Source organism: Pogoniulus pusillus, chromosome Z, assembly GCF_015220805.1.
Source record: "Pogoniulus pusillus isolate bPogPus1 chromosome Z, bPogPus1.pri, whole genome shotgun sequence".
NCBI classification, from domain to species: domain Eukaryota; kingdom Metazoa; phylum Chordata; class Aves; order Piciformes; family Lybiidae; genus Pogoniulus; species Pogoniulus pusillus.
In genome coordinates this window covers 45,192,150-45,217,479 of record NC_087309.1, presented here as the reverse complement: position 1 = coordinate 45,217,479, position 25,330 = coordinate 45,192,150, and the positions used below count along the sequence as shown (strand labels likewise).

At 40.3% G+C, this 25,330-nt stretch overlaps 2 protein-coding genes across 6 annotated transcripts in view; one reads left to right on the top strand and one right to left on the bottom strand.

Moving 5' to 3' along the window:
- Window positions 1-1,265: 1,265 nt before the first annotated feature.
- Window positions 1,266-9,082, top strand: DIMT1 (DIM1 rRNA methyltransferase and ribosome maturation factor). Its single transcript, XM_064140693.1, has 12 exons — window positions 1,266-1,457; window positions 1,888-1,961; window positions 2,418-2,504; window positions 2,867-2,928; window positions 3,036-3,129; window positions 3,211-3,260; window positions 4,012-4,135; window positions 4,245-4,337; window positions 4,980-5,044; window positions 5,333-5,396; window positions 5,847-5,953; window positions 7,482-9,082. Exons 1-12 carry the CDS (start codon window positions 1,397-1,399, stop codon window positions 7,522-7,524), a joined length of 924 nt encoding a protein of 307 aa, XP_063996763.1. The 5' UTR covers window positions 1,266-1,396; the 3' UTR covers window positions 7,525-9,082.
- Window positions 9,026-25,330, bottom strand: part of KIF2A (kinesin family member 2A) — a 57,779-nt gene continuing 41,474 nt past the window's right edge. For 3 of the 5 annotated variants that reach the window (XM_064140687.1, XM_064140692.1, XM_064140689.1), the window contains 7 exons: window positions 24,267-24,377; window positions 19,893-19,960; window positions 17,633-17,746; window positions 16,397-16,547; window positions 14,666-14,767; window positions 12,823-12,958; window positions 9,026-11,023 (listed from right to left, as the gene is read on the bottom strand). In XM_064140687.1, coding sequence (XP_063996757.1) covers window positions 10,938-11,023; window positions 12,823-12,958; window positions 14,666-14,767; window positions 16,397-16,547; window positions 17,633-17,746; window positions 19,893-19,960; window positions 24,267-24,377 — 768 coding nt within the window. In that variant the 3' untranslated portion in view covers window positions 9,026-10,937. The remainder of the gene's footprint in view (window positions 11,024-12,822; window positions 12,959-14,665; window positions 14,768-16,396; window positions 16,548-17,632; window positions 17,747-19,892; window positions 19,961-24,266; window positions 24,378-25,330) is intronic. The other 2 variants (XM_064140688.1, XM_064140691.1) reach the window with 2 other exon arrangements.

The following is a 25,330-nucleotide window of genomic DNA, read 5'->3' as shown; positions in this document are numbered from 1 at the left end:
GGCTACAACCTCCCTTCAGGTAGTTGTAGGCAGCAATGAGGTCACCCCTGAGCCTCCTCTTCTCCAGGCTAAACAACCCCAGCTCCCTCAGTCTCTCCTCATAGGATTTATGTTCCAGGCCCCTCACCAGCTTTGTCGCCCTTCTCTGGACACGTTCCAGCATATTTTCCCTCAGCTTAAAATTATGCCCCCATGTCCTGTTGCTAGACACCCTTTATGAAAAGTCCCTCTCTTGCCTTCCTGTAGGACACCTCCAGGTATTGGAAGACAGCTGTAAGATCCCTGCAGTCCCTTCTCTAGGCTGGACCCAAGGCCCCTCATTCTATTCTTACAGAAGAGGTGTTCCAGCTCTTGGATTGTCTTTGTGGCCCTTTTCTGTACTTGCTCCAACAGTCCTGTGTCCTTAAGACTGGGGCACCAGAACTGAATGCAGTATTCAAGGTGGCGGTCTCACAAGAGCAAAGGGGAAGCTGGATATGAGCCAACACTGCCCACTTGCAAGGAGTCACATTCTGGGCTGCATCGGAACTGTGGGCAGCAGGTCTGCCACTCTGCTCTGGTGATCTTTGTCCACCTATGGGGGCTCTCAACCCAAGAAATACACGGACCTGTAGGTCCAGAGGAGGCGACAAAGGTGATCATAGGTCTGGAGCACCTCTTTTACAAATACAGTGTGAAAGCACTGGGGCTGTTCAGCCTGGAGAAGGCTCTAGGGTAACCTTGTAATTACATTTCAGTATGTGAAGGGCACTGACAGGAAGGCTGGGGAAGGACTGTTGAGAAGGGCATCTAGTGACAGAGTGATGGGCAGTGGTTTGAAGCTGCAACAGGATAGATTTAGGTTGGGCATAAGGAAAATGTGCTTTACAATGAGAAGTACAATAGTGGAACGCAGGTTGCTCAGGGATGTGGTTGAGGCCCCATACCTGGAGACATTCAAGATCAGACTTGACTTGGCACCAGGCAGGCTGATCTAGTTGGAAGTGCCCCTGCTCACTTCGGGGGCTTTGGCCAATGGTGCAATCTGTTAATCTGTGAAAGCCTCCCGACCACCCTGCACCACACCGTGCAGTGAGGGACGCCCGACGCCGGGCGCTGCACTGGCAGCCCGGCAGCTGAGTGGCCTTGACCGCGTCGGCTGACGCTCCGCGGGAGTACCTTCCGGGCGGGGAGGTTTTACTTTTCAAGGAGCGAACTCGTTTCGTGACTCAGATCCGCGGCTCTGCGGAAGGCACCAGGCCGCCACCAGCGCAGCCCGCCGTACCGCCAGGGGGCACTGTCCGACGCGTCGCGCTGCGCTGTGCCGCTCCGGCGCTGGCACCGGCGCTGCTCGGGAGCTGCTGTTCCGCGCTGCACGTGCGCGGGGAGGGGAGGCTCAGTGCCGTCAGTCGCCGCCATGCCCAAGGTGCGGGCCAGGAAACTGCCGCGGCAGGAGAACCGGGAAGTCCGCGCCACCGGTGAGTGCGGACCGCACTGAGCGGCAGCGCCTCCGGGTGTGGAGGCGTGGGCCAGGCCTGGCAGCCCCGGCGCGGCCTGCGCTTGGCCGTGTTCGGGGAGAGCCTCGATGCCGAGAGCGGTCATGCGGGAGGCCCGGGGTAACGTAGTTTCTGGTGGAAAGCGTGGGTGGAGTTGGGAGAAGCGAGAGGGGTTTACGATTCCAGCTGCTTTGAAGTTTCAACACATACAATCATCATCTCTATGAGCTTAGTAGTAGGTGCCCTTGTGCATGGCAAGGGGGTTTGAAATAAATGGTCCTTGAGGCCCCCTCCCTCCGACCATTCTGTGTTCCGTGGTTCTGAGAACGCTAGCGGCAAAGACGGAAGGCTTTTATCTTGGCGAGTCGGCGGGGCGCGCTTGAACCGAGCTTAACGCCGTTCTCTGCCCTAGGCATCCTCTTCAACAAAGGGGCCGGCCAGCACATCCTGAAGAACCCTCTCGTCGTCAACAGCATCATCGAGAAGGTAGCTGGAAGGGAAACGGGGAGCGCCGATGGGCAGGCAGCGGGGGGAGGCGGCTGACCGAGCTGTGCTCTAGGGCTGTGGACAGGCCTCTGGCTCAGCACCGCAGACTGCGCCAGGCAATGCTGGCTGAGAGATCCTTGGGAAGACTTGTCCTAACTGGTTGTGGAGGGACCTTTCTTCTGTACTGCCTTAAGACTGCCTTTTTTGTTTGTTTGTTTGTTTTTTTGTTTGTTTGTTTGTTTTTTGTTAAGCACGGCAGCTTGTGTGTTTTCCTACACTTTGCTGAAGACCTCTCATAAATTCTTGTTTTCACCATTCCCCTCTGATCATTTTCTACATCCTTCTCTGCTAGCTGGTTGTGGCTTGCTACTGAGCTGCATGTAGCTTCTGTTTTAAAAGTAAATGGTTGCTTGAAATAAGTTACAAAAAAATAACCAAAATGCCATATGTTCTTAGGCTGCCCTGCGGCGTACAGATGTCATTCTGGAAGTAGGCCCAGGAACTGGCAACCTGACAGTGAAGATGTTAGAGAAAGTAAAAAAAGTAAGTGAGAATTACACACACACACACATACTGTGTCACCCTACTCTCACATTGTGACTTAGCTGTCGCAAAGAGAAGGATCTTCATCTGCTTGGTTCAAATAAGTGGAGTTACCCTATGTATACTTTTCTGACACATGCTTAATTTCAGTGATTTTTGAGCTGTTCATGTAAATCTTGGTTATGATTTTATCAAACTGTGTTGTTACCTATTTATGTGATACAGCTTGCTCAGAGACCTGATAAGGAATTTCAAAGAATTACTTAAACCTGTAACAGTAGATAGTTTTTTTTTTACATTTGAAATTTTAATCTTAGCTGGGAGGAGTTGTATAAAGTTGCAAATATATGCTTTGTTTTCAGGTTATTGCTTGTGAAATTGACCCTAGACTTGTTGGTGAACTTCAGAAGAGAGTCCAGGGCACGTAAGTAGCCAGTTTGAAATAGCCAGCAGTGGAAGTAGTGGAAGGGCTTTGGCAACAACTTTGGCAACACTCTTCTCTGAGGATAACTACAGTGTATTTTCCCCCAGGTGTCTGGCAAACAAGCTTGAAATCAAGGTTGGAGATATCTTGAAAACAGACTTACCATTCTTTGATGCCTGCGTGGCTAACTTGCCTTACCAGGTATAGACTAAACAACATGACAAACCCCTTTAAATTATAATTTCCCAGAGATTATACTAATACTATTACTCTTTCCTTCAGATTTCATCACCTTTTGTTTTCAAGTTGTTGCTTCATAGACCTTTTTTCAGGTATGTGTAAGAACAGAGCTCTGTCTGTATTACCTCATAGGAAGAAAATATTTTAAATAATATTCCCAAGTATTTGCTTTTTCTTTTAAAGTTCTTACCGTTGATATGTTAGAGATGCAAACTCCTAGTGCCTGGAAATGAATTTATATCACTGTATTAAGCATGAGGGAGAAATTTAGTCTTGGCATCGGTGAACATCCAGCTGATAAAAACTGCACCTCTTTACATTAGTATTACACTGTTATTCTAGGGATAAGGAAAGTGTCACAGCTTTTCAAGTGCCTTCCTACTTGAGAAAGAAAGAATGGAAAGGGGAGGATCAGACAATGAATGTGTGGTCTAAAAATGTGACTGCCCAGCTGCTTCCATGTGTGTCAGCAGTTCTTTATTTCTCCCTCCAAAGCAGTGATGTTAGTGACATTACTGGTCCATTTGTTTGAGCTGGAGAGTGAACGTTTGAAGGGTTTGTCGTAGAGTTATTTGAAATGATGTGTTACAGACAGACACAAAACCGTCAGACCAGCCTATCTCAGTGATGCTGGTTCATATATGTTTAACATAAAAAGAAACAAATTCTCTTGTGGTTTTGACCAGTTTTTGTTGCTTTATTTTTATAACAGACTGAGCTAATTAAGGCAGAGTTTGTTTATGACAAACTTCTATTGCTCCTGAGATGATGTGTTTTCAGATGTCTTAGCTTTTGATGTGAAGGTTGATTACTGGGAATTCATTGTCTCACTTCTATTCTCAGGTGTGCAATACTTATGTTTCAAAGGGAATTCGCACTCCGCTTGGTTGCAAAACCAGGAACTAAACTCTACTGCAGACTTTCTATTAATACGCAGTTATTAGCTCGAGTGGACCATCTGATGAAGGTACATCATTCTGTGTTAACTAACAGAACTATCAAAGACTGAACAGTCTTTCTAGGAGCGTGAAGGATTTGCTTATTTGTGCAGCTGCCTGACTTGTCCTGAATAACAGGTTGGAAAGAACAACTTCAGGCCTCCTCCCAAAGTTGAATCCAGTGTTGTCAGAATAGAGCCAAAGAACCCACCACCACCTATCAACTTCCAGGTGAGGATTGTATACTGAACAGCAGGTTTACACAATTCCAGAATTCCTTTATTGATCAGGCCTGCGTTACGATGTTTACCTGAATGCGCCACAATAAATTCAGGTGCAGCTTTGTTCACTTCTTAGGAGACTGAGCTACCATTGCCATATCAGTTGGAGAGTGGCTAGTAATAACAACTCATTTGTGGTTTGTGTCTCCCAGACACCCTTCTGACTGATGGCTTTATTCATTATTATCAAAGAAGTATCTGTGAGAAGTCTTATCCTCAGATGAATGTGTGTAATCTCAGAAGAGAGGATCATATTCTTCATGTTAACTTTTTAAATACTTTGATCTTAAAGACCATTTCAGCCTTGCCCAGTGTTAGCTGGATTTTCCTTAAGTATCTTGACTTTTCAGCAAGATCAGGCCAGTACTGCTTAAGCACAAAAAAAAAGAATACCAAGGGTTTTGTGGGTAAAGTATTTCTCCTCCATTAGTTCTGCTTTGTCCAAGCACAGGACTGAATTTTTATTCTTTAGAAAGAGATTTTCCTGAAAGGACTTTAGTTTATGTTCAGTATTATGGTGAAATTGTCAGTAGTGACTGTTCTTGCTTGTAGTAGCTGTGCCTTTCAGTAAATTCTGAAATTTCCATTTCAGGAATGGGATGGTCTGGTAAGGATAGCCTTTGTTAGGAAAAACAAGACACTTGCTGCAGCATTTAAGTAAGTAACCTCCTATTAAGGAAATCTTTTAGCAATTTGACAGCCCTTCCAGTTAACCATTTCTTTTGTGAAAATGGTATCAATGGTATATGTGTGCCAGCGCTCTGTCATAAGCCATGGTGGAGGATTTATGCTGAAGTCACAGGCTTGAGAAGAAGGAAGAGAAAAATAGGCAGTCATCAAGAAATAATGTCTCTATGTAGTTGTTGCAGTCATTTATAGCAAAGAGTAGGAACCAGTCAAGTGAAAAAAAGCTCAGTTTTCCTTTGAAATGTTTATTTCTTTCAGGTCAAGTGCTGTAGAGCAGTTGCTGGATCATAATTACCGAATTCATTGTTCCTTACATAATACAGTAAGTTTTTAATTATAGTAAGTTCTGTGTACTGTGGCCTACATACTGACTTCAGTGACTAAGATACTAATTGAAAAGCTTAACACCTTTAAAGGTTTTATGTGAGAATTTGAGAAAGGGAGTAGCTTAATTCTAGAAAATCCAAACGGGTCAATAAATGACAGCTGAGTATGTTAGTAATGTATTGTCCGTACACGTCTCAAGGACTTCACTAGTTTAATAAAACTTCCTGTCTGCTTGTAATACTGTCATGATTGATATATAGTGAATGAGCTGAGGTATAAACGCTCAGATAACAGAATCAGTAATGCATAAAAAAAACAACCCAACTCACTTCTGTCACTTGAGAAAAGAATATTCCAAAAGCAGGAAGAGAATAGGTTATTTAAATGAAGTTTTTTCCTATGCTAGGAATGAATAATGAATTTGTATTCCATTTTCCATTGACAGGAAATACCAGAAAACTTCAAAATTGCAGAGAAAATACAGACAGTCCTGAAAAATACAGGTTACTCTGAAAAGCGAGCCCGCTCAATGGATATAGATGATTTCATTAGGTATTTTTTTCCCTCTTTATCCCTTTATTATAAGCTTCCTCAAATTCTGTCTCACCACTAGCTAAAGATCCCCATTTCTGGTATTTGTGTGTTGTACCTTTCTGTGTCTCTAAAAATAGCTTGGACAGGTTGATGTGATTTCCCTGGAGGCTTACATAGCCTTTCTCTCTGTCTTGAGGATTAGGCTGTGGTCTGTAGCATAATTTGGATATTTGAGTAATTAACTGCTATAGTCTGCTCACTCTTCTGGTCAGTTAATTTAAGTGGCAGCATGAATCCCTTCCTAATTCAAGATCAAAATTCCTAGCTGTTTCTCAGCTGCTGATGACAGACTGTGTGCCTGAAGTATAAATTTGTGGAGATTGTAAGAAATTTCTTTAAAGAAATACAGTAAGCCTGAGAGGATGCAATATAACTGACTTAATTAAAATGTATCTGCATTTCTAATAGCAAATCTGCTAATAACTTCTGGTTTAAGATGTGTAATCATTCTTTATGATAGTTAAACAGTGATAGCTGTTTTCATGCTGGCTTTGTATGTTCTTTGCTAGGCAGCAGGTGTTAGAAATCACAGGGTCACAGAAATGTTCAGGTTGGAGAAGACCCTTGGGATCACCAAGTCCAACCAATAACCCCATTTGGCAAGGTTCACCCTAAACCATATCCCCAAGCACCACATACAGATGACTTTAAAACACATCCAGAGTTGGTGACTCAGTCATCTCCCCAGGCAGCCTATTCCAATGCCTGACTACTCTTTCTGTGAAAATTCTTTTCCTAATGTCCAATCTAAACCTACCCAGCTGCAGCTTGAGGCCATTCCCACTTGTTCTATCACTAATTTACCTGTGAGAAGAGACCAGCAGCAGCCTCTCCACAGCATCCTTTCAGGTAGCTGTAGACAGTGATGAGCTCTCCCCTCAGCTTCCTCTTTTTCAAACTACACAGCCCCAGCTCCCTGAGTTGCTCCTCATAAGATGTATTTTACCAGGCCCTTCCCCAGCTTCATTGCCCTCCTCTGCCCTCACTCCAGCACCTTGACATCTGTCTTGTAATGAGGTGCCCAAAACTGAACACAGTACTTGAGGTGTACTCACCAGTACCAAGTAAAAGGAGACAGTTACCTCTCTGATGCTGCTGGGCACAGCATTTCTAATGCCAGTCAGGCTACCATTGGCTTTCTTGCATGCCTGGGTACACTGCTGGCTACTATTCAGTTGCTTGTCGATTACAACCCCAGGTCCCTTTCTGCTAGACTGGTCTCCAGCCACACATCCCCATGCCTGTAGCGTTGCATGGGGTTGCTGTGGCCCAAGTGCAGGACCTGGCATTTGGCCTTGTTGAAGCTCATCCCATTAAATGTTGGCCCATGGATCCAATCTATCCAGGTCCCTCTGTAGAGCCTCCCTACTCTCATGATGATGAACACTGCCACCCAACTTGGTGTCACCTGCAAACTTGCTGATGACAGACTGTGTGCCTGAAGTATAAATTTGTGGAGATTGTAACAAATACTTCTTCCTTTCAGACTGTTGCACGGCTTCAATTCAGAAGGCATCCATTTCTCCTAGACTCTACTAGAAGAATGATAAATGCTCTGTATTTTGTCACCCAAAGTGTTATCTAAGTGACTGCAGTAGGACAAGCTCTTCTCACAAGGACAATGAACAGAAGACAGCACTAATACCTTGCATGCAGGCAAGAAGCGGCTGCTCTGTATTTCACAAGTGACAAGTTCTGTCATGACTGAAGAGAGTGCTGGACTTCACATGACATTGTATTTTGAAGTACATCAAGTAACATGGATTGATGCAGTCATAATTTACTTGTCTTCTCTGATCATGGACCACCTCAGTATATATTCTTGCACAATAGTCAAGATGGTCTGGGCAACAAAAACAGTTGTAATTCCATGTGTTGGGGATATTTTTGTTTTACACGGTCTTGTTAACCTGAAGTGCCTGCTTCTTCCATTTGTCCTGCCCTGTTTGCATTCCAGATCTCTCTGTAATCTGCTTTTCTTGCAGAAATCCTAGCAACTGTGTTTAAGAACATTTATCTTGGGGGTTTGCTAGCATTTACAAAACCAAAGTACCTGAAACCACCGGTATCATCTCGTTACTCTCTGCTTATCAGACCAGTGTAGAAAGCAGCAGAAAACTACACAAGGGCCAGTGCTCAGAAGCACACAGCAGGATCTTTTGTCAATTGTTACTGTAAGCAGCTGTTTTCATAGGAAAATTACTTCATTCTTCTTGGCAAAGAAGAGTTGCAGCATAGATCAAAGCTTTCAGTGAGCATTAGAGAATGCATATCTGTATCCTGACAGAAAAACTTACTGAAGTGTCTTGCTACAGTTTGGATTAGATATGTTTCTTAGTAAGGACAAGGCAGAGTTTTCCCAACATTTGCGTTAACTCTGCATGGCAGCTGCTGAAATTAAAAAACACTTTGATCTGTCTTAAAATTCAGGAAAGGAATAGTCTCTGGCCTTGTGCAGTGGTAAAGGCAGCACTTCTGTGTATTAGCTATCAGAGTCTGTGGGGAACTTCTATATAACTGTATACAGAAGAGTTAGCTCCAGAAGTACATAAGAAATGGTATCACAGAACCACAAAATGTTAGAGGCTGGAAGGCACCTCCGGAGATCAAGTCCAACGCCCCTGTCAAAAGCAGCATCAGTAGTCCAAACAGGAACGTGTCCAGGCCAGAGGAGGAGGCTCCACAACCCCTCTGGGCAGCCTGCTCCATCACCCTCACTGTAAAGAAGTTTCTCATTTTGAGGTTAAAACTTCAAGTTTGTGTTGTCTTAATACTGTGCACCTGGTTTTATCCACTTGACACCCAGCCCTCATAGACATGCTCAGATCTCCTCTCAGACTTCCCCAGACTGAACAGTCCCAGGTCTCTTAGGGTCTCTTCACAGGGGAGATGCTCAGGTCTCCTAGTCATCCTCATGGCTCTCCACTGGACTCCAACAGATCCCTGTCTCTCTTGAACTGCAGAGCCCAAAACTGGACACCACTTAAAAAGTGAAACCCTTCCCAAAGCACAACACAACTTTAATAGAAGTAAATTCTCATCTGTAGTTTATTTAACAGATTTATTAAACACATTATGTAAAATCTACATTGTTTCAGTTTTCATGTTTACACACAGAAGGATTTCTTTTCATTTTTAACCATGATGCAACAAAGAGCTTCCCATAGCCTACCTTCCTATGGGAGATACAAACATTGAACACTACAAGAATTCCTGGCTCATTTAACTCTTCATTCATAGAATCATAGAATGGTTTAGGTTGGAAGGGACCTCAAAGATCATCCAGTTCCAACCCCCGGCCACAGGCCGGGACACCTCCCACTAGAACAGGTTGCTCCAACCTGGCCTTGAACACCTCCAGGGAGGAAGCATCCACAATCTCCCTGGGCAACCTGTTACAGTGTCTCACCACTGTCGCAAACCTGTTCCTAACATCTAGTTTGCTTTCCCTTTATTTCCCTTATACAAGTTTGTATTCCAAAAGCAGTTTGTAAAGAGTTCAAGGGAAAGCCTGCGGATACGAACTCCTGGACACAGGGAGAACTAGAGAGGTCTACAATTCTTCATCTGATGTGAAGTTCTTACATGAAAAGTCAATCTTTTTTTTTGATACTGACTTGAAAAAATAACTTGAGTGCCACTACCTAAAAAAGTGTTGATACACATGGCACTGTTGTAAGACTTCACGTACTCACGGGATTTCTATTAGTGCTACGTAGAGGTATTGTGCAAATTCCTCAAATGATCCCCATTTTAAGTTGCTGGCACTGTACAAAGAGAAAATTAGGTAATAGCTATTATTTTTTTAAAGCAACAGAGCTACTCAAACTACCTGCAAACTACAGTTAATGTACATGTAAGTTCGTCATGCATCAAAAGCCAAATCTTAACAGTATGTGAAAGGCCAATATGTAAGCATTTAGCTGGATCCCTGAACTTTGACAGTTATCCTAACCATAGGCAGAGGTCGGATCGTACCTTTACTCTGACAGCATTATCACACCATACCACATACTGTATATCTGCATTATTCTAAGACACAACTCTCCTCAGTACTTAAACATTACCTTTTGTCATACATCAACTAATTTTTTTTCTTTTTTTTTTTTGTTTTTGTTTTTGTTGTTGGTTTTATTTTGTTCTTTTGTTTTTTATTACAGAGCAAATGTTGGAATTGTATACACCATTCTTTATGGTAGTCAAATAAATCGAGATTCCAGATTTTTACAAAGAGGATGGAATGTCCAGCTGTTTGTCCATTCTAACAGCTCTTGCAGTTTCTGTTCAAATGATATGGCACATACTGTGAAATGAAACTACCCACGCAAAAAAGTCTCCTAACACATTAAAAATGTACACACATTAAAAGTAATTCATACTGACAAATAAGGAATGTTGTTTAAAAAGGCTGTGCTTCAGAAAAAGGATGCTTAGGGTTAAGTAGCCTTCATCAAGGCACAAAATGGGAAAAGGTAAGCACAGCTGTCTGTAGAAGAGCTGTCTGTACAACCACTAGTGAGGTGCATGCATGCAAACACAAAACTGCACAGCTGGTCTTTGTAATAAAACTGAACATAGTCAAAAGGAAATGCTGTGACTTCTTAATGACCACAGGTTTTTATTTTCTTATAAATATGGCAAATATTCCCCAACATAAAGTTCACAATTTGAATAAATGAAGTATTTTCAACAAAGTGCTTCACAGATCTGAACCCTGCATGGTTGTGCTGTCTGGTCTAGAAGCATTTTGTGGACATCATAGAAGCATTTCACACAAAACTGAAAATGTCATTCAGGTGAGTAAGAAACAGGACATTTCCACAGACATTTCTAACATTTTTACGCTTTCAAGTACTTGAGTTCTTACGGCCACTCTATTTTGTAACATATGTGTGCTACAGCAGTACGGGACTGTGGACTCCTTTAGCAGCAGAGGCCCGTTTCAAAGGGCACGTGGTCTTTTTGGGTTGATTTGTTTACTGGCCTGTTCCTCCTCTTGTAGAGCGGTCCGGAAAGATTTCACTTTATCTTTAAAGAAAAGAGAAAATGAGTACTGATGTATCTATGCTCAACACAGATCTTGAAACTAAGCCCTGATGCTCTCTCTACATCCTGGCCCTAATGCACAACAAAGAACATTCCTTCACAGAAATAGCTGATGCTATAAACTGTGGAGGACTGACATAAGCTTAATCCAATACTCACTATATAAGCAAGTTGCTTAGCAACATAGTTCCTTCTTACAGTGACTGGCCCTGTCTCTAGGCAGAATAGGTTTGGAAACCACAATTGCATTCTCAGCACATAACCTTTTCAGATTTACATTTTGCCTCTAACTTACAGAGCACAGCAAGAGACACATCACATACATCCTTTTCCTTCCCAGCACCTTCCAAACCATGCTTAAGGGGCATACATAATTGTTTATCATCAGTCACTTCTGTACATTCTAAAACTCAAATTTCTGCTTCCCCATTTTTCTATTAATATTTGTGATTCAATCATGTAAGTTATCCATTTTAAGTAGATACCGTAAGTATAACAAGATTGGAAGAAACCCGAGAAAGTGTGACTTCCTTTCTTATTTCTTTTTCTGTCCCACTCCATTTCCTCACATTCTTGGACATGTTATTTGGCAGGGAGCAAAAAAGTCAGCATAAAGATGTCACTTCCAGAGCAACAGAAATAAAAGTAAAAATACCTAGTAACCGTACTGTCCCATGAGCAGAACACAGAAGACATGGGAGAAGGGATTTTTTACTTAATAATTATATCCTCCTATAAAGGTACACATGTATCATGCTGCCTGTAAAGATACAAGGATCTCTTAAATAGCCTATATCCCCAGTACACTGTTTCAAAAGCAGTATCTGGCAAGTTTTCAAAGGTCAGCAAGTCACCTAAACTGCGCTTTTTCACTGCTGGTGTCTCAAGTTACTGTCTTCTGAACAGAAAGCTATCACTCATAAAAAAACACCCAAAGGAATGTACCTCCAAGTTTTCACTTCGGTATATTAGTGCCAATGTATACTAGTGCCAATCTGTGCTTACAAGGCAAGCAGGCCACATCTGATCTGACTGATGTATTCTTCAAACCTACTCCGATTGAGTAAAAAGTAGTATTTTATCTCATACGGAGTTTCCTAACACAGATCAAAAATATCCTACCCCCACTGTTGAGTTCCCAAGCCCACTCATCAATTTTACAAGCACAGCATCTCTCCTGAAGTCCAAATAGTTATAGAAGCTAAATAGAAAAAAATGTATCTGATTTTAGAAGACAAGTGGAAGAGCCAGTCTGGGGCACTCACAGTTATCTGCAGTTTGTATTTCAACAAGAAAGACTGAGAAAATTCAGAGAGAAAGGTTGCTGAAGAAAAACGTAGGCTAACAACAAAGCTTGATGCTGCTCTTAAACAGTCTTTAAAATGACAGTAGGCTCCCTGCCACACTACAGAATGTGATAGAGCAGGAACTGGGAATTCCTACTACTTGTTACTTGTAGCATTACCTTCTTCTATTTTTTTAAACAGTTTGTTTGGATTTTCTTTTTCATTCCTTTCTTGTTTTGGAACAAAAGAATACTGCAGCATTAAGTTTATTGTCCCTGGAGGTAAAGCAGAGATTTTTCCTTTGAACTAGGATGACCTGAGCACAGATATGAACTAGTTCCTAGGCAGCAGAATAACTGTTCCTTCAAAAGGATATTGAAAGGCAGCACAAGGCAAAAAACCCCACACTAAAGCATAATCGCTTTTTTCCCCTTCTCATAACTGCAAGTCTCCATAGCATATGAAACCACACAGATATGATTAAAAGCAATCTACCTCTAAGTTCGGTCAGAATGTCAATTTTTTGCTCTAGAATTGCTTCAAGCTGAGTCGCATAAGATTCCACATCATAGTCCACTTCTTCTGTCATCTCAAGAAGAGATTTTTCATCTTCCAGCCATCTAATGGATTCCTAGATAGTAAGTTTAAAAAAAAATGCAACTGAATAAATTATCAAAGTTTCAAGACAGAACTGAATCACAACTTTCCTCAAGATGACCATGCTTGTACTGTCTAGTCACCTCAATTTAACAGATTTCAATCCTAAAATGAAACCTTTTTTTCTAATTCAGCAAACCTGCAGCAGGTGAATCCCAGTTCTGTTCAAACTTAGATTATTATGTGGTTGTACAGCTAAGAAAGTCACAGAACTTGATGTCATGGTTATGTCCTCTTAGGTAGGTCAGGCTTGCAGTCAAGCTTCAAATATAAGCATGGGCTAGCAGCCACTGACCACAAGCATACTGTCCCTACCAGTGATGGAGCAAAGATAATTCTGTCTAGAGCACAATTCATTCCATTGATCTGTTTCAGACATTTAGACATCTTCTGGAAGCAAGATGATGGAAGACAACTTCTGCCTGGTACAGCTGCAGATTTTGTATTGGTGCAGTCTACCTCCACCCACAGCACAAACTAATAAGCCACGAACTACCACACTGTGAATGAAGGGAGTAGAGGCTCAGAAATATTGCCATCCAGTGACTGCTGAGAGGAGCAGTAATCTCCAGCAGAAGGCCAGATGGACACAGGGGCAATAACATCTTAAACTAATACTGCTTGTCTCTCCAGAAGCCACAGATATTAGGACACAGCTATGGCACATGACTTTCACATTCCTGCATGTTTTACTTCAGGGCTGATGGTTCCTGGTAACTAAATCTTTACATCTGTTACAAAATGTGTTATTTAGCATCCTACTGTACTATGAACACATGTCAATGTTCCAATAAGCCAGATACCTAAACAGAACAGATTTGTGTATTCCCTATAGGTTTAATGCTCTGCTGTTCTCTTGCAGCAGACATGCTGAACAGACAGCTTCTCCTAAAAGCTCTAAGGCTATGAATAGAAGTAGTTCATGTTTCCTTCTGAAAAGTGGCAACTCATAGTGATTGCTGTAATTTCTTTTGTGACTGTAAAAGGCTTCATCGCTCTGACCAGCATTATGCTGTACGAGCAGTACTTTTTCCAAAAACCATACATAATAGTAAGTGAAAACCTTTACATATCTGTAGAAAGGAAGCAAACAGGCAGTTAGAACTAGATGAGTCTTTTCTGAATCTCAGCATCTCAGAGGGAGATGTCACAAAAGGATAATCGAGTGAGATACTTGGAGGGAGAACTGCAGTACCTTAGAAGGAGGCAATCAAACAAAAACGGTGCTGAGAGAGACATTATTATTATTAACTGCCAGCTCTGGCACAGGAACAGCAGCACAAGTTAGACAGTGAAATTGAAAAATCTCAGGACCAGTCTGAACAAACTTCTTGCAACACAGCCACTCATGCTAGAAAAGGACTACAAAGAAAATACAGTGAACAGTAAAGATTAAAAACATAAAAGCAACTTTTTGTATGATAGGCAGCCTACTTAGAAATGTTTGTTGAAGGAAAATTTTACTCAATTTCTGTGATGATATAGAAATATGCTTCCCTTTCACCAGGGAGACAAAGATTAGTCTGCCACAGTGGGCTTAGCATAATATAGAAATCCAGCAATCTCTGACAGCAGCAGAATGCCCAGGTGATAGATCCTACATCTTCAAGAGCAAGTACTCTCATTGGGAAAATTTGAACCCCTGGATTAGGATAACGCAAAATAGAGCTCCATCTTTTACCTGGAAGACAGCTCTGTGGTCTTCTACTACTTGCTCTTCCATTTCTACCATTTGTGACACAGCTTCATGGAAACTAAACAGCTGTGGAGAAACTTCCTCTTCCTAAAAACAATAGTTAAGTTTATAGTTAGTCTGGAAAAAACTGTGGCTACAGGAAATACACTAAATGAGGTCCATCCCATCACACCACACAAAAAGAAATATGGATAGGGTAGAACTTGTCAAAACGAAAATATATTTTCTTGTAAGAAGATCTCCAGAAATGAGCAGAGCAGGCAACCAATTTGAAGTGTACACAGTGTAAATCTTAATTCATCTTCACAAAAAAATTTGCAGGGGAAGAATGCTAATTCCTACTAAGTTTTAAGGCCTACAGAAAACTGGTTTTGAGTCAGGGCCTTTTGTTATGCACATTACAGTAGAAAAACAACAATTTTCAGAAAAAGAGAACTGCAACTGCATTCAATAAATTTCAGGAAATCAAAATTAATCATTAAAAAAAGTAGAATAGGTGTAAAATGTACGTAGTGACATCAGAAAAATGCATAATGAATCTACAAAATAGGGCAAAAAGGGATTCTTCAGAAATTCATAGAGAACAAAAGGGAAAGTGATAGTAGGCTGCAATTCATGTTTGAGCAAGACAGTATAGTTCCTTACATGATGTCTTTCAAATCTTTCTTAAAATACATTGCAAAGCTTAATTTAATTCCACAAGAAAAATGAAAAAGTATGACATAAAAGGATATCTGTCTGGAAGGGCTGTCCAGGGAGAAGCTCTAGGAGTAACAGAATGGTAAGGGTTGGAAGGGACCTATAGATGTCATCTACTCTATTGCTAAAGTAAATTTACAGCACTGTCCAAAAGGGTTTGGAATATCTCCAGAGGAGACTCCACTACCTCTCTGGGAAGCCTGTTTAAGTGCTCTGTCATCCTCAAAGTAAAGAAGTTACTAGCCTGTTCTAAAAAGAAAGCCAGTTACTAAAATAAGAAATACAGCAGGAACCATGAAGAGGTTTCAGACAAGGCACCTTGTGAAAAATAATTCTGGATAACAAGGATTTTTCTTTTCTTTCATCAACATTTCTGCAAACTGAGTTTTAATCCCTGTTGAACATTTTAAGGACAGAGACTACAGCTGATAGTCAGCAATGAGGGGAAAATGGCATTCAGATGATGTCTCTCAGCTCCCCTCTCCAGTATCAAGAAGATATGCTGGGAACATAATGTGTCTCTCTCTCCAAACAGTACATGGGGACATCATCCTATGAAAATCAATCAGGATGTTAAAAAGAAGAGTGATGGATAGCCAGATTTCTAAATGCAGAGAAAGGCAAGCTCACTTGAAATGGGTGTTTCATGTACAGAAAATAACACTCAGAAACACAAGAGTGTTAAATAAAACAGATGAGTGTCCAAGATACTTCTAGCTATATGAAAAAATATGAAGCTGTGCTGGAAAAAAAATGCAGGCTAAGAAACATGAGAGCCTACAGCAGACGTTACTTAGACATTAAAAGTCCTAATCAGGAACAAACCCCAAAATTAAGTAAAACATTCTCCTCTTACCCTTCAAAAAACATCTTTGGTTTTGCTTTTTTTGGGGAATGAACAGGCATACTGTGTTTACTTTATGATCTTAACTAACATGCTATAAATGCACATTACTCTGGATTCATTCTGCCACTGTATTTATCGTCTCTGTCCTTGTCAGGCTGTAAACAACTCACATTTTGTTCACAAAGCAGTTTGAGATCATCTCTCTGAGGAGAGCTCCCCACACCCCACTGTGTCTCCAAGTCGTCAATCTGACTGGGAGCATGGTGTATAATGGGACGGATATCTCCTACCGCACTAGGATCAACCGTCAGCTCCTTCACTCTACAAGCAGAAGACATTCCATCATACATTAGCAACTTCCGTCACAAAGGAATTACAACTGAAAATAAAGCTCTATGGATTTAAACACAATTCATTTAATAATAATGATGATGATGTCAGCTTCACAAATTTAGTGTCCTTTCAAGTGACAAAAATATGTTAGTCAAACTTCTAGAAACCAGGGACCATTGCATTTCAACTACTTCCACATAGATTATGGTCCAATTAGCAAGAGGCATTTTCTGATTGAAATCTTACTACTCGTTAATAGCTGAGAGGGCAAAACTACTTGACAAGGAGTAACATTTGAGAGAAAACTTCACTGAACACCCTAAACCTGACCATCATTCTTATTCTGTGCACACAATTGTGCCATAAAAACAGTTAGTCGATCAGTACACTGCTAGTTGTTAAAAACTATTCCACCAAGAATTCCGAGAAGAATTCGCAAAGAAGTATCTCAAAGAATGAATAGATCCTTTAATTAAGATATTTTCAAGCGTTAAAATAACTTATTAAAATGTTAGGCTCCTCGCAGCAAGAAAATACTTTAAAACGTTGACAATAATTCTGTCAACTGAAAGCCCATTTAAAAGCATGTTTACAAACCAGCCAAACTGAAGTTTGAGAACATCTTAATTATCTTAAACAGAAAAGAATTTTCAAGCAGCGCTCACTTACTGCAACAAAAACTTTTTCATTCCTCTTCAGAGTGTTGAAAAGCTTTTGAAAGACATATGTATGAAAATGTTTTTCTCTCTTAGAGATATTCAAATTGGCTTAAACATAGTCTTTCCAGAGTTGGTCCACTAAATGTACAAAGGTGACATCACCATTGAGGAAAAAAAAGTATGAAGGAAACTAGCAAGCCTGGATACGGAGAGTGGATGTTTTAGGAGGGTGAACAAAATACTGGGAAGATGATTGCAGATCATGCAGAACCATTGCCTGTCAAACATAATTAAAAAAAGAACAAAAATACATGTGACTCAAGGCAAGGGTACTAATGAAAGGTTGGTCTGTAAAATTACATAGCCAAAAATAAAACTTAAAAATAAAGATTCCATGTATAGAATGAAGTAGACCTGGTGATTGAAGGAGAAAAGTCGTCATACTCATAGGAAGGAGAGAGATCAGAGCGACTGCCACTACCCTGTGAGAAGGGAATGTCCGAAGGACTAATTCCAAATTCCTTTACTCTGCAGCAGCAAAATACAGCAGCAAATTAAAAGAAAATGTTCTCGTGAACACAGTTAAAATGACAAGTTTTCATTTAACATAGTTTTTTAATACTTTAACTATTGTTTTTATATTATAACACAAATGTCCCACTATTCTGAACCTTCTGCAAATAGTGATCACTAACAAAATCAGTGTTGGTAATTTACAGGGAACTATAATAACAGTGTTCTCAAAAGAGTAAATCCAGATTTTTAGTTTGTGCTGCTAATAAAATTTTCTGTACATTCAATATTCAATTAAATGTCTTCTTTTAAAATAGCAAAGCTCTACAGGTACAGACCTTTACATTCTGTTCTGCCCTCTGTCTTACACTGTACAAGCTCTGATGTCGAGTAGCTAAAAATTAACTGCACTGTGAAACCGATAAATTGCTATAAACCCCTAAAATACTACAAAAACACACGAAGCCACTTTACAGTTACAGTCATTTACTCTACACAAATTTAATGCCAAAGGGAAGAAACAGTTTCAGTAGAACTGTCTGGTACACTAGAAAGAGGTATTTAATTGGGTTTTGTACTGTCTATTTCTGGAGTCACTTCAGCAGTATGTATGCTTTAAGTGGTAAAAGCTACAAGTCCTGATGAATGTGCAAGGGCCTTTGTTATGTTACTGTGTGGATGCTTCCTCCTCATCAGGAAGGAAATCACACAGACTGGTCCAAGCCAGGCGGATTTGCTATCAGCTTCCTTGATCCAGACACAGAGACATTCAGATAATGAGAGGAGTGAGTGGCAACCTTTCATTGCAGCCCTTTGTGCCCAAACAGCAACTGGTTTGGGTGCCCAGCCAAGCGGCAACCTAAGTGGTTTTGCCCTATCTTTCACTGGTAACAAACAGCTCCCTAGATGGTAGCCTCTTCAGGCAGAACAGTGTTTCTGAGGCCCAGCGGCCTATTTGTCTCCTTTGTCCTTTGCAGCAACACCTGAAGGAGGTCTATGGTGATAAGTCCAACTATATGGTGTCATGGTTTAAGCTGAATATTTGCTGCTGTTAATCAAAACCGTCCAGCTTTATGCCAGATTCAAAACTGAAGTGCTGGCTGCAGCAAAGTATTATGAGCCTTGAAGTTCAGATTGTAACAAGAGAAGCATCCTGTTCCAGTTGCTGCTTTTGGGTTCTGGGTTTTGGATGCTGGCTCTATTTTTCCACAGGGATAGCAATGAGATGAGTGGGAGATAGTTAGTTCTCTGTTGTTGGGGGTCTTTGTCTGTATTTCACAGGACTTTTCCTGCAAATAGGCTAAGATAAGGTAATTATGCATTGTATTATTAGCTAAGGTAATTGTGCATTAAGTTATCTCATTTATATTAAACACTTTTTATGTCAATTCTTTATCTTAATCCAGAGTTTTGGTGTGTTACTTCTCACTCATTTCTATGTTGGAAGGAAACAGGCAGGTTAACCTGCTATGGTGCATTAGCCTGTTACAAGGGACAAGCAAGACCTGATCACCTCACCTCCGCAGATACTAAATGAAAGAGAATGCACTGGGGGAAGGCTCCTTTCACACTAACTGAAGAGAGATGAGCACTCAAGAGAGCAGCAGAGGTCTCAGAAGTGCTGTGTTAGCCTCTGGAAGTGCTAATTTCTTGGCATTGATTAAAGGGTCACTGGATTAACTGACTCTTTACTTAGAGGCCTCAACTATTTACCTGAAATTGGGAAAACCAAAATTCCATATATATGTATGAAATAAAGTAGCAACTGCATGCGATTCCACCAAGAGGATTAACAAAGGAACAAATTACAGCACCAAAAGGTATTTTGGTTAACAACCTACAGAATCATCATACCAATTACCCTTAATGAAAGAGATGGTGCTTCCAAAGCAAGGGCAAAACTATGAGAGGCATCTCCCATATTCCTTGCAGTCCGTATTATCCATCTCTGGATAATGGCTTATATGCACTTTCTATTGTCATGGTTGTAAAAATTAACAATTAAATGTCACCCTGGGTTAGTAATTTGTCTGAGTCTTAAGTGATCCAAGTAAAATAAAATTATTCAAGTAGCTAAACAATTATACATCATGGAACAACACTATTCAAAACATCAGTGATCAACAGTCGGTACAGCTATAAGCAATAACACTTCCCTTACCTGTTTGCATATCTCAGTGTATTTAGAGTGTTTTCACACGATGCCATCCCCGGAGAAATTGTAGCAATCTGTAGAAAAGCAACCCACACACTGATGCATCACACTGTACAGATTAAACAGTAGATAAACTCAAGTATTTTTCTTTTTAATCTTGTGCTAGTTTGAAGCAAGCTAGAATGTTTTGGTAACAGAACTAGATAACAGGCAGTGAAATGAAAAACAACTGATGTCAACTTCTCTCACAGTCTCGCTGAGAACTCTGGGAAGAAGAAAGACTTTTTCTCCATTTTGTCTCACTCTTGCTTTTGCCTTAGACCTGGTCACATCTCATTAACCCTGCTCCCACTAACCTTGCTCCCTAACCTCTTGGCTGCACCTCTTTTCTTCCTGAGAACTGGGGTAAGGTTGAGAGGGCCGGGGGAGGTGTTGGGGTGGTTTGAGAGCCCCTCCTGGGGACTCAGGTTTCTGGGAGGGGAGTTGTGCTTTTGTATTGTTTATCCTTTGTATATTTCTGTATATAATTGTATATAACTGTATATATTGTAAATAGCTGCTTGTAAATTCTGCTAGCTGTAAATAAATTGCTTCATCTATATTCCCAGAGGCCGTCTGAGTTAGCTGGGGCAAATTCAAAAGTGTGGGGGGGCGGCGTAACCCCCAAACCATCACAAATCTCCAGTTTCATTTATTTTCTACAAAAACTGCCTCCTATGCACAGCTGTCCATATACAATGACATCTCAAAGAAATGGATGTCAAGTCAAAGCTTCAATGCAAATTTTTTAACCTTACCTGAACATAAAGAATTCATAGAAATTAATCAATTTCCCCCACCTCACTGTCCTAGCATAGTATGTAAATGCAAACCTCTAACTGTAAAAATAAAGACTTATCAAAAATAGACATTGAGTACCGCATTCAGTTTTGGGCACTGCAGTGTAAGAGACACACTGCAGTGCTGGAGCAGGTCCATGGAAGGGCAATGAAGCTGGTGATGAGTCTGGAGAGCATGTCTTATGAGGAGCAGCTGAAGGAGCTGGGATTGTTTAGTCTGGAAAAGGGTGAGGGTAAATCTCATTTCTTTCTACAACTACCTGAAAGGAGATTGTAGTAAGGTGGGTCTCTTATGTAACTAGTGATAGGATGAGAGGATATTAGAAAAAAATTCTTTATTGCAAGAGTGGTCAGACATTGGAGTAGGTAGCCCAGGGAGGTGAGTCACCATTCCTGGAATCATTCAAAAAATGTGTACTCATGGTATTTCAGGGCATTGTTTAGTGGCCAAAGTAGATGATGATCAGACTTCAAGATTTTAGCAGTCTTTTCCAACCTTTATGATTCCACAGAGTAATAGCTCAGTAGAAATTAAATCTACTGTGTCCTGCAAACAATTAACAGATTTTTTTTTTGTATCTCGGTAGGCCATTCTCCATTCAATCAGAATCCATACTGACTTAAGAGATCTGTTTTGCCCACAGTACAAAATTGTACTTAATAATATTAAAGATCAGCATGTATCTAACTATTTATCCAGGTAAAGATTGTTTTTTCTCAGAAGCTATGTGTAAACAATACTTCATAGCCAACTTATTATCAGGCATATCTGGAACATCAAAGTCTTTTCTTTTCCAATGAAGCAGCATACTCTTTATATCTCACCTTTTTCCAGCACTCATTAAAAAACACTAAGAAACTGTTATCAGGCAACAGTAACATTATTGCTTGTCCTATTTTCTTTCAGTAGGGTATTTTTTTTCACCTATGCTCCTTTCAGGAGGAAATCCATAAAATCACCACCCGGGACAAACACCTCTATGATCCTACGCAGTAATACTTCTTGTGTCAGTACAGCATCAGGAGACTGTTACTGCTGAAAATAAGATAATCCTGGTCCTTTCTTTCTTCCTGCTGCTGACATTACTATACAAAAGCACAGATACAAAAGTCAGCCTGAGAGGAATTTCTCTCACTGAGAAAAATACATTGTGGGAGAGAGTTAGAAAGTCTAAAAAGCCTGATACTATATAGACTTACTTTTAAACTGCTAATATTAGTGCACATCACTTACTAATGAAAACACTCAGAGTAGATTTTAAAGGATCATATGATCATGTCTCTTTCTAAAGTGTTCAAGGTGCTAATTAACACAGACCTACCAGTCCCTAAAATATTTCCAAACTCATTTAACACAGAAACACAGGCATCCCTTCCATCAGTTCAACATTCAGAGCACATCCCACATGGCAGCTGCTGTAACACCAAGGGACTGCTACAACAGTATTTTGAAGCATGTAAAGTACAGCTGCCACTGTAGATGCCATCTAGGGCACAAGATGCAGTCTGTTGTACACAAACATCTAACACATCACATGTCTTCATGCCCCAACAAGCCAGGCAGGACAGGGTGATTCAGATCTCTCTGCTGTTCACTTCCTCGTTCATAATTCTGACCAAGGATGAAAATAATCTCTGTAATTTATGAACAGCAATATCTAGAAGACAAATAATTATCATTCTTCCTGTTGCATACATATCGGTATTGCAATCACAGTGGTACCAATAACCCTTCAATGACATAGAAGTCTGCAGGGTCTTACTTCCACTCTGGAGAGTGTGAGGTCTGGCACTCCTCTGTGCAGCATGTCAAAGATGTGACATATCAAAGATCTAATGGTGATTGAAAAATAAGACTATCCTATGCAGCTACTTTGCAAACTTCAAATGATGATACATTAGCCTACTAGATAACTTTTCAAAAACAACTCTGAGTGGGTTTTGGCAAGAATTTGAGTAAAACTGCAACGATTAATGAAGTTAAAAACTAACTACTTATGCTAACTCTGTGACTCTGGACTTCTTTAAAACAAAGCAGATCCTAGTCATAACTGTCCATGTTATGAAGTTATTTTCAAAACATTTTTACAAAATGCAAAAAAAAAAGTTTCTAGGTGACAGCTTAAACCTCTGTACAGAGAATCCATTCCTACAGACAAAACTTCAAATTTGCAACAGAAAGTCCACAAATGATAAAAGTAAAATAAAAATTAAGTACAGAAATTACCAAATAAATTTAACTCAAATATACTAATTACAGATCAGCATGTCAGAAAGCAAATGAGAAAAGCCTTGCAGGTATTTTATACCAGAACATCTCAAGACTCTCTTATAAATTACATCATTTTATATACATTCCATTTTGAAAAGCACCATATATTTGTGAAATGACACACTTTCTAACACAATGCTATAATATTAGATCAAACCCTTGTCTTATTGAGGAACTCTTCCTCACAGACAACACCTTAAAAGAAGTCTTAGATGTTCAGTAAGTAATATTTTTTAATTGAGTAATTTCTATGTTGCAAACCCATAAAAATTATTTTGGCTGTAATAGGCTGTTACAATTTGAAACTAAACTTCATTGTGTAGCAGAATTTGTCTAGAGGTTTCAGACAATTAAAGAGGGGCAGACTACTCAAAGTTCATATTATAACAAAGATAAAATTAATCTCACTCACTTGGTCTGAATGATACTTTCTTATAACTGCAATAAGCAAACAAACAAACTTCTCAGGCTCTAAGTGTTTCTATCTAGGTGCCTAGCTAGAAAATGCAGTAATAAAGGACAACAGAGAGTGAGAAGGGAGCAAGCTAACTTCCAGCAGAGACATTTCAGTTTCATTTCACATATAGTGTCTTCCAGGGGATAAATTTAAGTCCAACACATTGCTAATGCAAGTGCCCTAATATTAAACATAAAAGCCAAAATTCCTGTTGTGGTCTAACTCCAGTCAAAAAACTACACACCATGCAGCTGCTTGCTCACTTGTCTCCCCTTCCAGCGGATGGAAGGAGAAATGAATACAACTCCTGGGTTAAGATCAGAGTAGTTTAGAAGAAATTAAAATTTAAAAATATAATAACTGTAATGAAATGGAACATGACAGAGAAAGAAATAAAATCCAAGAAGATACAAGTGATGCACATTGCAACTGCTCACCACCTGCTGATGGCTGTTTGAGCAGCATTTGTCCTCTCCTGACCAACTTGCCCCAGTTTATATATTGGGCATGCCAATCTATGGTAGGGAATATCCCACTGGCTAGCTGAGTCACCTGCCCTGGCCATGCTCTCTCTCAGCTTCTTGTGCTTGCCAGCAGAGCATGGGAAGCAGGAAAGTCCTTAACTGAGGATAAGTACTACTTAACAATTGTCATCAGTGTGTTATCAACACTGACCTCACACTAAATCCAAAATCCAAAGTACAGCACCATACCAGCTACTAGGAAAAAAAATTAGCTCTACCCCAGCTGAAATTCTAAACATCTTTTCTCATTTTAATTGCCAGAATAAACACTTAAGCAGATCAACTTACCATGCAGGTACGGGAGTTTTCTCCTATGAATGAATCTCTTAGCACCTGAGTAAGTTTACTTGCTCTGAAAGGTGTATGAGGTTTATTTCGGCCTAAGGCTCTAATGCACTCCTGAAAGAACAAACAGGTTTATGCATCTCTCTAACATGGGTTGAATCAATATAATAAAAAACGCAGTACTAATAAAGAAAACCATAACCCATGCCTGAATTTCGTTGCTATCCCCTAAAATATCATTAAATTTTACCACTAAAGACTGGATTCAAGAAGATTTAGGCTTTGACCTCTCAATAAATTCAGGAGAGAGGCAGGAACTTAAAAATAACACAGGAGACTAAAATCTTTCTGAATCTTACAGAATCACAGAATGTTAGAGGCTGGAGGAGACCTCCAGAGATCATTGAGTCCAACCCCCCTGCCAAAAGCAGCATCACCTAGGGTAGTCCAAACCAGACTGCCTCTAGGCAGGTTTTGAAAGCTTTCAGAGAAGGAGTCTCTACAACTCCCTCCAAGTAGCCTGTTCCATGCCCTGTCACCCTCATTGTAAAGAAGTTTCTCCTCATGTTCAGGTGAAACATTCTATGTTCAAGTTGTTCCTGTTGTTCCTTGTCTTATTACTGCACACCACTGAAAAGAGATTGGCCCCATTCACTTGACACCCACCCCTCGGATACTTATAGACATTGATCAGATCTCCTCAGTCTTCTCAAGACTTAATCTCATCTGTTTACGTCTATTTTATCTGGCCATAAAAAAAAGTATCAATGTTAAATGTTGAGATTAATACTTATTTCTGATTATCAGCTGCAAAAGCCTGAATGATCTATAACTTCCACCGACACTTTTTAAAGCTTAGAAGACAACAAACTTTCTGAAAGCTTCCCAAAGGTCACAAACCTAGTGAGCAAAGCTGTACTGAGTATTGGAAGACAGTTAAAAACCTAAGTAATTTCCAGTTTTAAAATATTCTTCATATGAAAAAAAAAAGGGATAAAGCCTCCTCTTTTACTCACAAGGGTATTGGCTAAACGATTATTTGTAATTAGTTGTCAAATTCCAGTAAT